The 16,841-nt window shown below is 37.2% G+C and overlaps 1 protein-coding gene across 1 annotated transcript; it reads left to right on the forward strand.

The window, feature by feature from the left end:
* Window positions 1–3,576: 3,576 nt before the first annotated feature.
* Window positions 3,577–4,097, forward strand: LOC6576596 (kunitz-type serine protease inhibitor). Its single transcript, XM_002002549.4, has 2 exons — window positions 3,577–3,759; window positions 3,820–4,097. The coding sequence occupies exons 1-2, from the start codon at window positions 3,681–3,683 to the stop codon at window positions 4,050–4,052; spliced, it is 312 nt and encodes a 103-aa protein (XP_002002585.2). The 5' UTR covers window positions 3,577–3,680; the 3' UTR covers window positions 4,053–4,097.
* The last annotated feature ends 12,744 nt before the right edge of the window (window positions 4,098–16,841 follow it).

The raw sequence follows: 16,841 nt of genomic DNA on the forward strand, positions 1-16,841 counted from the left end.
AAAGTTTAGTGGGCGTCTTTTGCATATGGCCCAGACAAGTGCAGTCAGCAGGAGAAGGGGGAGTGAGGAGAGTGCTGTGGGCGAGTGTTCAACTGGCAGCTGATAGACGTTTTATCCCTGACACGCCCATACGCCCACACGCCCACACACAAGAGCAAAGTGTGCGCCAAAGTCGAGGCGCAAAGTTTTCGCCTAGCAATAAATCAAATTTTAGCTTGTTAACTCGCTCGTTTAAATTCAGTTGAACATTGGCTAAGAGGAGACGTTAAGAGGCCTAAGCCAAACTCACATTTTATGTAGCTTAAAGCATTTAATGGTCGGGCGGTGTTTGCGCGGGACACGCAGGAAATGCCAGAAAACTGCGGCGCCAGCTAATGAAAATATTTGGAAACTTCCTTTGGTACGAGTCCCATCAAGTCAGCGGCTTGAGCTAGTCGGCTGGTAATTAGCGCAGTGCATACTCCTAGGCGGCTTCTTATAATCAGCCAAAAAAAATAGTGGCAAGAAAAAGCGTTTCAGCTGAGCCAGCAAAATTTCCAGTCGACAGAATTGCATAAGAAATAAACTTTAGGAAATGAGATTTCTTTGCCTTGCAGACGAATATAATCAAAATTTCTTTCTCTTACTCCAGAATAAATGAATGAATGAATTCAATTGAGAAATTTATGAAATTGAATCAATTAAAAAGAACATTTTATTTTCTTTTAATTTGCTATTAACTTTTAAATATTTTCTTTTAATATAATACAATGAAACTACTGTAAAGTCAGATGACATTAATATTATGTATCGCTTAATTAATGGGTGTCATGCCATAAAGCGAGAGACTAACCTAACCTAACCTAAAATAAAATACTAAATACTATATATTTATATATACATTAGTATTTTTATTTCATACAATTTTCAACAATTTTCAATCACAGGTTTAGCTTGAGGTCTCTGTGCAGATATGAGTTGCGGACGAACCAGGGGCAACCAGAGATTTTGCGCATGACCTTGTTTTGTAATGCCTGGAATTTTTTTTCTTGGCGGCAACTCCCCAAACTTGAACACCGTAGCTCCACATTGGCGTTAATATCTTGCGCTTATTGGCTAGAGATAGCTTTTTTATGGTGCTTAAAATATCTTGATATTTTGTTGTAACTATATATATTTTTTAATAAATTGTGAGGTATGCATAGTATAAATTTGAAGCCTTATATATACTTTAGGTGTACCTTTGAACATGAAGCTTCTGCTCAAATCCCGTCACATTTTGTGGCGCTATCTAACACTAGAGCACGGTTGCTGGTTTGTGTTCAACAACCAGGTCAACAGCCCATTTCATGTGATTACTCACCAAACGCAGCCATGCCCAATCAGTGCTGGGGGCGGCCCCTAGCAAACTACTTCACACATGGCCCCACAGGGCGTCGGCTGCTTGTTATTGTCATTGTTATCAGCAATGTCAGTGCAAACAACAACAGCAACAACAGTAAGAGCAACAACAACTACAATAAATAGAGCCCTGCCCATGTCTCGTGTGGGCATATGTTAAACATTTTGACACTTTTGCGCACGGTTGAGCCGACGCCAACGTCGAGTCTGAGCTTTGACAATCTAATGGAACTTGATGAGGGTAGATTTCCGCTTTGGCCAAAAAAATACAACAACAATGGCAACGGCCAACTCTTGCCAGCCATTGCAAATTTATTTAAATTTAACAAAAAAAAAAAAAAAAAAAGAGAAAAATACATTCCTGCTGCCCAAATTTGTAACAATTTGCACTCACTGTTCGAGGCTGTTGGAGGCCTTGCCTTTCGCTCACCACCTGTTCAGGTGCAGTGGTCAACGATAATCAACGAACTGAAATCAGCGTCTGTCAAAATTTGCGTTACATTTTGTGTGGTGCCAAATGCAATTGCTTTAGTTGCGATACGGCTGCAGCTGGGGATGGGGAGCGAAGCGGGAGCACAACTAAACCGCATTAGCGGTCGCTGCAGAGCTTTGCTGTGGCAACTAACGTCAGAGAGACAGAGAGAGAGAGGGAGAGAGAGCAGCATCATAAGCGGCTGCTGTGCATTGGGTTTTAGTGACTGGCAAATGTTGCAGCAACTGAAACTTAATTAAGTGTCGGTTGAAGGCCCTTTGGGCCAGGCAACGTGGTGCAAATATTGCTCAGCGGTTGTCGATAAATGTTAACTGTTTTCTGGTTTTTGCGGATTTGCTGTTGATTTTTATTGGAATTTCGAAGGATGCTGCTATGTTTTGGCAATAGTAACTGCCAAATAGGGTAACATGAACTCTATTTGCACAGAAAATAGGTATGAATTTAAATCATTTTTTAGAGAGTTTCAACTGTTTGTATTAAATAAATCTAAAGCCATATAAAATAAAAATTTATGTTAAATAAAAATTGTGAATAATAAAATAACATTTTGTAAATATATTTATATTTATTTATCTGAGAAATACTTTTAAAATGTACATATTTTTTAAAATAAATATATATAACAGCATAAGGCAACAAAAAGCCACACAATACACAACTAACGTCTAGTCTAATGAACGTAAACTAAAGCGCTTAATTCTTTTAATATTATTTGAATTATTTTCTTTATTACTAGTGTCATATGGGGTCTAGCAGATAAGAAATTTGCATGTATGTATGTATGTATGTATGTATAAAAGAGTAGTACACCCCCACATACCATGACTAAAATAGCTACATTGCCAGTAGCCTCGATTTGCTTGTTACACACCAAATTGATTACGCTCTCCCTTTGTGCATATAACATATATAATTATGCTTCTTGAGAATTTGACGCGGAAATACCCGCGAGACACAGACGCTCAACACGCAACGCATGTACAACCATTGCAAAGAAAACAGCGGAAGTCTTTGGGGCGACAACGCATGCCAATTGGTTTAGCTGGAAAGGGAATATGGAAATGGGGGAAGAGAGAGCAGGCTCTACGCCCTAGCCAGCCCGACCCTTCTTCAGTTACGCTGCCAATTTTCGTTATCGTTTTCAAATTGAAAATTTGCGTAATCACGTTTTAAGTGAAAATCGCTTTACAAATTAAATTAAATCGATTTTTTAAGCCAGACATTTAAAGCAAGATACGAATCGTTGGCAAAACTTGAGTGTTTGCCGTTTACATTATGGCGTCTCATATCCGTTTCCGTTGCTGCCACAGCCACATCCACTTCCGCTGCTCGAACTTAAAGCGCGCTGCACTTTGGCGTGAAATATGCGGCGACAACTTCTCTCTCAATATCATGCATTTTTATTTTATGCTTTTCAAAGCCCCATCAACGTCATCAAATCGTTAGTCAAATTCGCAAAACAAAAAAAAACAAAAAAAAAAAATAGACGGACAAAAAAACTTTTTGGTTTTAGAAAAGACAGCAAACAGTGGGTAGGAAGTGATGTTTCTCTTGGCAATAAAAATGATGAAGTGCTATGCTGCGACTACTCCAAAGTGCAATTCAGCCAGCAGACTTAGAGAGAAACTGGCTGAGTATATATGTATGTACATATGTGTCTCAGCTAACCATGCTATCCATACGGGGTATATCAGCTCTGAATCATTGTCAAACATCAATTTAGCCTTGATTATTCACTTTAAGTAACTGTATTTGAATTTTATTCTAGCTATTTCTAGAATTTCTGTGGCTTTCCATTTCCATCATCATGAATCATATGCAATTAACTTATTTTCTAACGCTTATTAGCACAGCACTGGCGGCCTTCAACACAGTTATTAGAGCACGTACGTATTTAATTTTGGTATCAGTCAATTTAACATATGATTGTTCTACCTTTTACGCAGCTCAATGCCTTTATATGGCCGATGCTGGTCCATGCGATGCTAAAATTCGTGTTTTCGGCTATGACTATGTAAGCAATCGTTGTGTACACTTCTATTACAGTGGCTGCGGTGGAAATCCAAATCGTTTTGCGACAAGAAGCGAGTGCATGGAGACCTGCTATGTGCAGAATGCGGACGGTCAAGATCCTATAGAAGATGAAAAGTTTGATCTGTTCTACAAAAATGAATTCTAATTTGCAATTTTTTATTGTATATAAAATTATAATTTTGATACTTAATGTCGATTTAAACTTTTCCACTGAATTCAACTTTAACAGGGTACAACATGGCCTAATACTCGTTTACTTTGACAGCTCGCTTTATGTCTTGTGCAAACGCATAATTTCAGTTGATACTTCTTTTGCCCCGTCGCGCTGCAAGTAATGCGTTTTCTTTTGACGTTTACTCTGTGTATGTGTGTCGTCCATCTCTTCTCCACGGCCTCTCTACTTCTTTCTCTTTCTGTCTGTCATCCTTCTCTAAATCTATGGCTGGCTCTTTGTGTTGCCGTCTGTTTGCTGCCAATCTGAACGGCCATTAAGTCAAACAGCTCGAGTAATTTGGTAGCTGCAGCTGAGTCTGCCTGCAAAATAGCTAACATTTCATTTTTCAGTACGACAATTTTTGACATGACATTTGAGAAGCGCTAAATAAGTAAACTCCAGACTTTAATAAGGTTGCTCATAACATTTGATATATGAAAACGGCTGTTAGAGTCAATCAGTATTACTAAAATCACACACTATTAAATAGTTATCGAACTGAGAAGCAAAAGTATTGAGACAAAATAGGCGTGACCGCGCGTACGTATGTATCGTGCGCTAGCACCATGAAATTCCAAATACAAAACGAAAGCACGAGTGGGATAACAATATTAGCAAGCGCAACCAGCACTCTTTAAATATATCTGATTTGCTCGCACACTATGTGTGCAGCGACTCTCTGAGAGGAATTCAGGTAGTGCGTGGGAGAGTGTGTGTGTGAGATCTAGTACGCATACACAGCAAGCGAGCATGGCAGCCATATAGTGTGCGACCATATCACGCATAGCGTGGATCGTTCTCACACACTCTCTCACTGATTAGTTGACCTACCGACAGTGAGTGCGAGAGTAGCACCAGCACCATTAAATTCCAAACGTAAAACGAAAGTGCGAGTGGGATAACAATATTAGCAAGCACAACCAGCGCTCTTTAAATATATCTGATTTGCTCGCACACTATGTCTGTGTGCAGCGACTCTCTGAGAGGAATTCAGGTAGTGCGTGGGAGAGTTTCTGTGTGAGACCGAGTAAACATACACAGCGAGCTAGCATAGCGTATATCGGTCTCTCAACAACTCTCTCACACACTATCTCACTGTCCGACTCATAAAACTTATAAAGCGCGAGTACCATTCATATTCTAAAAATAAAACGAGCGTGTGAATAGGATGACAATATCAGCTAGGGCAATCTAGTCCGCGATCGGAAAAGTAAGAAAGAAAGAGAGAGACCAATGTAATATTAACGAAAACATTAATTGTTTATTTAGTTGTAAAGACATACAAAATGTCTTCTCTTTTTTTTAATGGCGTACATTCTTATAAGTTTTTATCATTTTGTCTTTTGGTATTTTTCGTTTTAATATGTCTATTGTTTTTATAAAACACATTTTTATAGACGCGTATATTAAACTCTTTCTTACCGAAATACCTCTATAATTTTATTTTTTCCTTCCAACCAGTCCAAACGCCGACAAGCACATCCCACATCCCCCTAGGATACGCCAACCAACCATTTATTTTAATTTATCGCATTTTTAACAACCCGCACATAACTTCTTGCATTTTATTGGACAGTTCGTAGACCTTCATCTGTGCCCATTTACCCACACCAAGCATTATAATGCCGAATACACCTGATGCTGCTTGAATGGACGAGGAATTCAACTCAAGCTGCTCATTAGCTATAAAAATAGTCACATCCGCACGCAGTCCAAGTGGCAATTAAATGCCGAAAAACAACATAATCAGTCATAAAAGTAACCCCCAACGCCCACAACTCCTCTGCCCCCCCCATCCACAAAAGAGCAACGTGAGCGGCAAACTAAGCAGCAATACGTTAGCGAGAGGGAGGGAGGCCGTGACGGAAGTGTCACATGACCAGCTGATGGCAGTTGGGGCTGGAGGGGGGAACCACACAGTTAACTAGGATCTTGGGTGTGAGCTGCTTTTATGTCGCTAATTAAGCCACAAATGCCCTTCGAGCCTCTAATGAGCGAACACTCTCGCAAATGGCAGCAACACTTTTTCCTCAGCCAGTTCAGCTTTAATAAACTCAATTTCTACCGCATATACTAAAGTGTGTTGTAATTAGCAGTAAATTTAGCAAATTTGCCGCATTGCATGTTAATCAAACTGAGGTGCGTATTTTAAGTATATGTTACTAGATGAGATGGAAAAATGGTAAGACATCTGATTCTATTTAATTGTTTAACTACTTTTACTTACTATTGAGATCTAACTTGTTCTGCAAAGTATTAGAAATTCAGTTATTTTATTTAAAACAGTATCACCAAAGTTCGGAATTTCTTAACTTTATCCATTGCATACATAGAGTTAAAGGAATCTAAAATGAAAAAAAAAAAAAACAATATAAAGTATTATATTAAAATATTGATATTAAAGCTTTTAAAATGAAATGAAGATAATATTAATAATAAGCTATAAATAGAAATCCTGATTACTCGTTATGGGGTTTGGTTCTTCATTTAATCATTTACTTCTGTTGCTATAGTACTATTTCTGATGTACAGGATCTACACTTAATAATAATTTAAAAAAAAACAACAAGCTATAAATTTTATAAATAAATTTCATGAAATTTTAGATTTTAACCAGCAAACCATTTAGTTTATGCTATTTAATATTTTTTTCTAACATATGCTAATACAAATATTTATGATTTCAATTTAGAATTTCTCTTTGCATCTCAATGGCTCTTAGCACAATGGCATTTAGTTTCTCAATCCAGCTTAAGCCTCAGCTCACCCTCATGTACCAATTTATAGTCAATCTTGCACAGACTCATTGAAATGTGTGTTCACGATAAATTATATTTCATAGGCTCTTCAAAACGCTACTTCAAAAATTTAAATAGGTCAAACATGCATTTAATTTCCGGACGAATGAAATGAATTTGTCTGCTCCGCTCTGCTCTGTGCGCACAGAGCAAAATCCGATGCCTACAGCTGTCAACTACATAAAATACAAACACCAACAAATACGCACACACACCACGCCCACAAAGGACACGTTAGTCTGGCTGCCTGGCAGATTCACCTGCTGCTGCGTGTTGCTCGGCATTTGCACACTTAACTTCTTTGGCTCCATTAAAATCTTGCTAAATAAATATTTAATGCGTGAACAACTGGGAAATCGAGGAGTTGCTTTATATATATATACATACATACATATATATGTATATGTAAACTGGCAAAGCCTGAAGTCGGCGCAACAGCCTGCCAGATGATTTATGAGCCACACTTGTGCTGTGCTCTGCTGTGAATGGGCATGGGCAGGAGCATGAGGGCATGAGTAGTCCCTTGGAGCTCGCTCCTGGCCAAACAGTCTGAAGCGCTTGTTGTGCCCCGGCTAATGGCTCATAATTGATTTTTATGCCTATTGTTTGGCCCCGGTCCTGGCCCCGTTTAAATGGCGCGTACTTAATGCGATGCACTGCAGCACATTGGACGGCCGAGCGAGTTTATTAAAATCTTATAATTTCAGCCACATTTGAAGTGTGCATAAATTAATGTTAAAGCCATAAAATTTACGTTTAATGAAGCAGCTACATTTGCTCAATGGCTCGCATTTTTATGTTTCGGTTACTTTTACATCCTTATTTTGGAATAATAATATCATCAAGTATTGTGGCTTTTGATAGGGGCTAAACATGATATAACTTATAATTATAGTGGGCAACTGTGAAGTGAATGTGAAAAAGAATAAATAAACCGAAATTAAATAATAGAGCCATTAACGTTAAGAGTCACACAATAAAATGCTAAAGGGAAGCAAGAGTATATGGGGTGTAGCTGAAGCTTGAAGGCTACAATATATCTATCTTATATCAAGCAAGTCTCGCGCATGATGTCGGCTGAGTCTTCTCCTAATTCGAGTCAGCTACTGATTAGTGAAGGTAATAAATATATAGCTAATATAAATTAGTTTAGACATGCCCATTATAAACTGAAACCACATCAACTAATAGCTGTATCTATCTTCTACAGTTTTGAGCCTATAACTCAAAAATGCAAGAGCTAAATTGCTGCGGAGGCCTTCTAAAGATTTACCTAAAACCGCTTTAAATACTTTCAAAGAGTGAGCGAGTATTTTGTAGTTGATGGCACTTCACAAAAGATTGCATACATGCTTAGAATCCAATTGAATTAAGCTGAATCTATATAAACTGTTATCATATTATAGAGAACTCTATTAATGATATATTAATTTACACTTTTAAAGCATGTAGAAATTTTGTCATTATTGTGTATTTATTTCTCGTTGAAGTTTCATGTCTGTCTATAGACCAACTCTACCTTGATTTAATAATTCTAATAAGAAAAAACATTTCTCCCTGTCCACCATTTTATTTTCTTACCAGACACATACAGTCTGTTGCCTTCAACACAAATCTACATAAATAAATGTCCGTTTACGACACCTATGTACGTATGTACGTGGCCATCACCGGAGCAGGCCAGACTTGGAGCCCACGCAACCCCTGACGTGCACTTGGATCCGCACGATGGGCTCACCTTTGGCATGTGAAGCATCTCATGCATTCGCTTTAATAATGCGCATAAATTGGCAGAGAACCATTGCTCCCGGATTCTCCTGCTCTTTCAGCCCCTGCTCCTGCTCCTCCTCGTGCTCCTATTGACCGCTTCATTCCCCTCTTCGACTTCGACTTGACTGGCGTCAGCTTCTCAGCTAAGCGTGCGTTCATTTCATTTGGCTTTTGTTTGACTTGAGCTTGGGCCCCATTCCTTCTCCAGCTCTCACTTCTCGACGCTGTCTGTCTGTCTGTCTGTCTGGCTGGCTGGCTGGGTGGGCATTGTTTTTGGAGCTCTCCAGCCCCTCCAGTGACTGACCCCATAGCATATTTTTGCCAGCGTTTAATCTTTAATTTGCCCACTACTGTGTGGGCAGGCAGCCAGCCAAGCCCCAACCAAAGCCTACAGCCCCAACTCTCTGCCCCGCCTGCTGCTGTCTGCCGTCTGCCTGTCTATCCAACTGTCGGCTGCCAGCTGCTTGCCTCCTTCTGGCCTAGTCGCCCTTTTTGGCCACCAGCTCAATTTATTTGTTTTCAGCTTAGCTTTTCCGTAGCCGAGCGACGCATTAAATTAAATACTTAGCCGCTGGAATAGTAAAAATTATGCTAGCATTTAAGTGTTTAATATCCGTCTGAGACTTTAGCTGCGTACCCGCTTGACTCCCCGCGACCCTTCATTGCTGTCCGATTGCCTGGAATATTTATTAGTTGACTTTAATGGGAAAACACAAGCGCAACAACCGCCGGGCCCACCAAATTGGTTTTACCCACTGAGTTATGAGACGCCATGAAGATATTTGGGTTATTCTCTTTGTCAGATGTCACCTAAAAGTATTAAGATATATGCATATTCACGCAAAATTTAATGGAACCTCTAATTTAAATTAAGCGACGCATTCAGAATACATAAGGAAAGAGGTTTCCCACAATTTCTTTAGGTATTTTCATGGTGCCTTTAAGAGGAAATGAAAAATCTTAAATTTTTGCCTTTGATTAGGTATTTCTGAGTATTTTTATAGGAAGTTATTTTTGTATTGTGAATGGAATAATATGATTTAGTTATAAGCAGTACGTGCGTATTACAAATATAACAAATATTTATTTATTAAAAGTATAGAATTGAACTTATATATATATATATATATATATATATTATATATTTTTTGTACTATAATTATTATTTTAATTAATTTAATTATAATATAATAATAATAATTTATACATAGTACTTTAATAAATATTAATTTTATTAAATTTGGTAAACGTATTTATTTATTTATAAAAAAAATAAAATAAAATTGATGCAAAATTGATAGTAAATATTTCATATTTTATTTATTAACGCTTTTGTAATTTATCTGGTTTTTTTTTTATTATTATTTATTTATTTCGTTCTTATATGTTATTTATTATTATTTCTATACATATTAGATATTTTTATTTCACTATTTTTTAGTTTTTATTCATTCTATTTTATTATTATTTGGTATTTTTTCTATTTATTCTTAATCATAATATCTTTATATTTTACATAATTTGTATATTTTACATAATTTCACTCTTTCTGACTCTTTGTATTCCATTTTTAATCGTCGTTATTCAACTCATGAAATTGTTTAAAAACACCTTTAATCACCTTTAAATCAATTGTGCATCTTAAACGAAACCGAATCTCCAGCCCCAAAGCCCCAAAGGACATGCTCTAACTAGTCTCAAAGGCGCTTTAGCTGGGTAAAAGCTTTAGGGAGGGGGCGAGTTTGTAGAGACCCAAAAGCGAACCCAATGGACTCAACACTCAACCGAATTGCACTAGACCGTTGGCTGCTTCTGCTGCTGCTGCTGGAAGCAATTGTTAATAAGATTTGCACTTCATTTCACGTGTCTCGGCCAAATGTCTGTGTGTTTTACTGTTGTTGTTGTTGTTGTTGTTGTCTATTTGCATGCAATAAAGCCACAGCAGCCACTCTGCAGTTCCCGGCAATTCTTGGCACCACAACAACACGGCTGAAGCGACTCCGTCTTGCTGGCAATTTGCATTGTCTGCTGGCATTTTACGGCCAGGCGCATTTGGTGCTACATTTGCGGATAGTTCTTCGACCTGCAACTGGCAAAGTCCACAAAGGGGAATTTATACCACAGAGTACCGTAGCTCTTCACCCTCTCTCAAATTCTCGCCATGTCTCTTTCTCTTTTAGCTCGACTGACCATTATTGCAATTTTTGACACCAATTTAAGGGAATTTCCATGAAATTAAACATTCTTTTAGCTCAAAAGCGATAAACAAGGCAAGTCCAATGTAATCTAGCAATCTTTGTTTTAAATAAATTGTTGTAAGCCCCAGTTGATTTACTTACCCCATTGATTTACTGAACCCATTTAAAATGGGTTATCGTGGTATAATGGATTTCTTAACATGCATATAACTAGTAGAAAAAGGTTTTTCAGATCCCCAAATAATGGTGTATAAGTTGAGTGAAGGAGTTTACGAAGCTGAATAAGTTAAATATGTAAATTAAATAAATTGCGTGTGTTTTATAATATCTCAAAGTCAAATTTAAATATATTGAGATAAAAACTTTTTATTATTATTATTATTATTATTAAGAAGTTACAATTAATATAAAATTGACTCTAACTTAAGACTAAGCACTGGCAGCAGGGGCCTTCGGCTGGAAAAACTGTTTATATTTTATATAATTTGTTTAGCCTGTATACTTATTATATATTATTATATATTTGTATTATACTTAAAATAACAAACTCTATGTTAAAGATAAGATTCTTATTTGTTAATGAGAGTGTATTTAATATTCGTAGCTATCAGCACACTTCTTGTTCGTATTTTAAATATTTATTGCGCATGTTCTATATCCAAGAAAAGAAAGGCAAATTAAATTGCAATAAGAGAATGATTTGCTTATTTTTCTGAGTCACGACTGAGATAACAAAACAAAAAAAGCAAATCAGGAATTTTGTTACTTTTTTCAAATAAAATACGACAAACTAATTGAAATTTATGGTGCAGAGGCGTGTTAAGCCGGGGTCGCCAATGGGTCAGCTATTGGGGGGGTTGTTTGCCGATAGCAAGTAAAGCCGGCATAACGAAGCAATTAGAGTAGATTTCCGTTCAACCACATGTTGAGTTGGAAAACTGTTTCGGTTAAAGATTTCCACACAACTACTTTAAACTCGTTTTTCTGGAAGCCATTTTCGTGCAGATAAATTGTTATGCCTTCAGGCATTTGTTGTCTAGGCGCATTTTATCTTATTTATTTATATTTTTTATTTTTATTTATTTTTTGCCTATTCACATGCAGATTACCTCCACCACAAAGCCAACTTCAGAGTCCCTTCACCTGTGGTTGAAACTTTTACCGTGTCAACTCAACTCAAGTCATTCAAAGGGATAATTCAACGTGACAACAGGCTGGCGCCTAAAGGAATTTCGGTTTGTGCGGCTCGAGCCCAAAAATTGACTCAATACAAAATCCATTAAAATATCAACGAATCAGAACGATGTCGCCGAAGACGACATCAAAATGTAATTTTCAGCCGGCGCACAACTTTCGCATAATAATGAGCTGCTGGGCGATGGGATTTAGACGCGAAAGAGAGGTGTAGCATGTGTGCTGAGGTTTTTAAAGTTGACAACTGCCTTAAGCCTTTCGCTTTTTTTTTTTTCTACTTTTCAAAAGGTTCATGCTAATGGCACACAGAGTGTAAGCCTTCTGCAGAATTATCGCAAGTTTTGCATAAAATAAACAAGTAGAGTATTATTAATGTGAAAGTGCAAAATGATATTATTATAATAGTTAATCCCTCAAATAAATATTATTATAAATGTTACATGCACAAGTTTTTGTCACAAAAAAACAAGTAAGAACGTTGCAGCCGGGCGTTACCGACTGCGGAATACTCATTCACATCCCATCAACAATTCAGTAGTTAAGTTTCGCTCTAATACTGTAGAAAATATCCGATTTGCCACGCCCCTACTGGTCAGGTTTCAGAACGTGATAACGGTACCCTAACTACAAAATTTGAATGCTTACCCTCAAAAAATGTGAAAATTACAGGGTATTTTTCGATATGCCACGCAAGAGGCGTAAAAATTATTTTTGGGTCATCGATGGAGGAGGTTACTGGTAACTTAACTATCTAAATTTGAAGCTTCTATCTATCATACTTTAGGAGATATCAACTTTTGCGGTTTGCCACGCCCTCTGTGGGTGGACATACATATATCCGACAAAACTTTTTGGTCTTGGGTGATCAGCCCGAGTGTATATACAAAATTTGAGGTCTCTGGCATCAATAGTTTCCAAAATATAGCGGAATTTAAAAAATCACTATATATTCAGGTCCGATTTGCCACGCCCCTAATGGGCGTAGACTTATAATTTTGTCTTTTGACTTTATAGAATCATAACATTAGCTGACGTGCGCTCTAGCTGTAAAACTCTTGGAGATACAGTTTTTTCTGATTTGCCACGCCCCCAATGGGCGGAGATATATCCGCCATAGCTTGTGATCTAGGGTGGTCGACGCGGACCTACATACCAAATTTCAGCTTTCTAGCTCTTCAACAAACATCAATAGCGCCAAAATAGATTGCGTTCCTACGGACAGACGGACAGACGGACGGTCGGACAGACGGACGGACACCAAGACGGACATTGCACAAAACCAATATACTAATTCACTTTCGTGAATGAGTATAATAATTCACTTAAAAATTAATTTAGCATGTACATGACTGCTGCTTACAAAATGACGTCAGCTAGAGTACAATTGCATGCGAGAGCGCAAGAGAGTAAGATATGTATATGTATATATTATTACTGAGCTGCGAGAGCAGGCATGCTTACTCACAAACACACACAAAGAGTTTGCTCATCTGCATGTTCGCTGAGAGTAAGCAAAGAGGATGTATATCAAATACGATCGCTTGCATGAGCGCTAGAGAGTAAGTGAGAGACCAATATATATGTACATATATCTATTATGTATTGCTACACACAAATGGTATAGCTTGTATCACTATGGCCACTTTGGCTCATTATTATAAAGCAACATTTAAACAACATTAAAATTAAAAGCTTGAAAAACGAGTGAAAAGCATATTGTTTGAGTTCTAGTAAATAATTTGTATTTTCTGAATGTACTGTAGTTTTTGGTCATTTCTATCGATAAATCGATCGAAAATAATAAAAAGTTTATTTAACAAAAAATAAAAAAAATAAAAAAAATAAAAAATAATAATAATAATAATAATAATAATAATAATAATAATTGTGGACTCTTTGATTGCTTGAATTAAATATATTGTTATTTTGCTGTTATGTTATTGATTATTTTAAACATTTTATTCGCTCTGATTTTCGAAGCACGTTTCCCATATGTATATTTGTTTGATGACGTAATTTCGACCAGACATCCATTTTATTTATTTATATTTTTTTTTTGTCAATTCAATTTCTTTGATTTTCATTAGCCAAGACGACCGACAATTTAACAAGAATTCCGTTTCCTTTTCCTTATCTAAACCCAAAGAGAGCCAACACCTATTGTTGTTGCACATTTGCCAATGTCAGGGCCGGCAATGCCCTTGAAATTGAAGTTCGAGTACAACGTGAGCGAACACAGCCAACACGTAGCTCGCAATATCATTTATATTTATCGTTGCCGGCTGAGATTTTCTTTTTCTTCTTCTCACACTTGTGCTTCAGCATCATGATTATCATTGTCATCACGAGTGGTCTTTAAATTTAAGCAAATTATTTTCACAATTTTCCGCACTGGAATCTGTAAACGCTGGTAAATGACAGCAACTAATTGCAAGTTATTTTCGCCAGCAGCTATGCAGTTTTGCTCTATGCTCGATTGCCTCTCGCCTGTCTGGACTATGGACTATGGACTATGGACTATGGACTGACTGTGGCCTTTTGCTTCTTCACTTTGCCCCCTTGTGTAGCTAAAGTGTAGCATTATTTCATGCCATGCTACCACGTTACCCTCTCAGCGCTCTCTGTTCTGTTCTGCTCTGCTCTGCTCTGCTCAGTTCTGTTCGCTGTTCTCTGCTCTTTAGCTTGATTCACCTTCGCTGTTATTTTCTGCAAATAATTTGCTGTCAACGTCACTGTCGCAGTTCAATTGAAGCGAATTTAAAGCTATGGATGCAGCTTTATGTAAATATATGTCGTATCAGTGCGATATTACACTGTTGTTGAAATTGCAATTTGATATCTTGATATCGTGATTTAATCGATTGATTTAGTATTGTAGGGCAATTAAAGGATGCACTGTCACAAGAGAGAGACAACAATAGCTGTTGCTGAACGTGGTCCCGTGTGTCGCTGGGTGAGAGCGAGACGGCTAGTTATGTCGTTCGCAGCAGGGTCGAGTTTAGCGACACACTGGGAATTCATTGATACGCGCAGCTAAGATAGAAAATCAGAATCCCGGTATATATATATATATATATATGTTTATACAACTACAATTTAAGCGTATAAAATTGTTTGCGTGTTGCTTTACTCTCTTTATCTGGAGCACCCACACCAACTCATATTGCCATGCGTATAATTAGCACACTTTATAAAGACGCGCGACGCGTCTCGAAAGCGTATCAGTGATAGACGTGAAACAAAGCACGTAGCCCAATATCATACACATATGTACATATACATATAAACATACATGCATATACACATGTACGTACAAACATATGTATATTTACGGCGCTAAAAAAATTGATATCCCCTACACACTTCGAGCTAGAGTCAGTAAATCTTAAATGTAGATTTATATGTATTTTATAAAAATTTGTAAAAGCAGAAGGGTTCAGGGGATCTTGTAGTCGAGCAGTCCCGACTAGAGCTATTTATTTATTTATTTAAGAGCTAACTTATTAATAATAAAATTAAAGGCTAGCTTAGTATTAGGGCTATGGCGGCAAAGGCCTTCAGCACTCGAGTTGTATTTACATAGTTACTTAACAGTATTGTGTGTTGTATTTACAGTAATGGATATATGAGTAATGATTATTTTTTTTTTGTTTTTAGGTTTGTTATTTTTAGGTATTTTACATGTTTATTATGAACTTATTTTAGTTTGTCTTAGTCATTTTGGCATTATAGCAGAGCATTTTCAAGGCGACCAGCCTCTTCGCTGTTATCATGCAATTTCTGTTACATATATTTTTTTTTGGCCCGATAGTCGGCCATTCGCACTTTGAGTGCATGACTAATGAGAGCACCAGCCGTCAACTGGCAGAATTCTGTTTTGTCGTTTGTTAGTTAACATTCTAACATTGAACTGTAAGCCATGTCTAAGTTCTCAAACAATTTGCTATTTGCATTTAATTTGCATTCCCTACAAAATACAAGAAATTGAGACAATTGGCTGTCTGACGGTGCCCGCTGTCTGTCTGCCTCTCGTTTGCCTTGATGCTCACAGTTTGGCCATGTCGGGCAATTGTCTCGACCCTGAGGCGACGCAATTTGCAGCGTTCGTCAAGGCAATAGACAGCCCAAAAAACTTGTGCAGGAAGTGAAAAGTTGTGGTACCAGATATATTTCTACGATTTTCTAGCTATTGTGTAAAAGCACTGAACAGTTGATAAAGCATATATATTGTTTATTTTTACTTTTCTGTCATACAAATAAGAGTTGGGTGAAGTTAAGTGCTGTTGACATTGCCTAAATCTAAGCTCAAATCTTAAACTGTGGCGTTACAGGCAACAGAGAATGCAAACATATTGCTGGCATGCAAATATTGTGACAAGTGGGCCATATAAATATGTATCTTAGATTAGGGATTAAACAAATATACATTCCGAAATTTCGCATATTCCAAATTCTTGTACTTCTTACCGGAAATGGCATTTCCTAGTAACAGGAAAATCTTAACAATTTATCAGACGAGAGTGCTCAAGAGTTTATTTTACAAATTTCAAGACAGCGTGACGTATACTTCACAAAACCATTATGCCTATTTTAATTCGTGAATGTTTACAATGTTTAAATGGTGAATAGTATGCTATTTTTTGGGTGAATTCGTTCTAAGTGTAGAATAGGCCCCGTAGAAATATATTGTATATTTGAAAATTGAGAACCAAACACTTTGAATTATTCGAATTTCTATTTTATTAAAATTTTAGGAAATT

Source organism: Drosophila mojavensis, unplaced genomic scaffold (genome assembly GCF_018153725.1).
Source record: "Drosophila mojavensis isolate 15081-1352.22 unplaced genomic scaffold, ASM1815372v1 contig_36, whole genome shotgun sequence".
NCBI lineage: Eukaryota > Metazoa > Arthropoda > Insecta > Diptera > Drosophilidae > Drosophila > Drosophila mojavensis.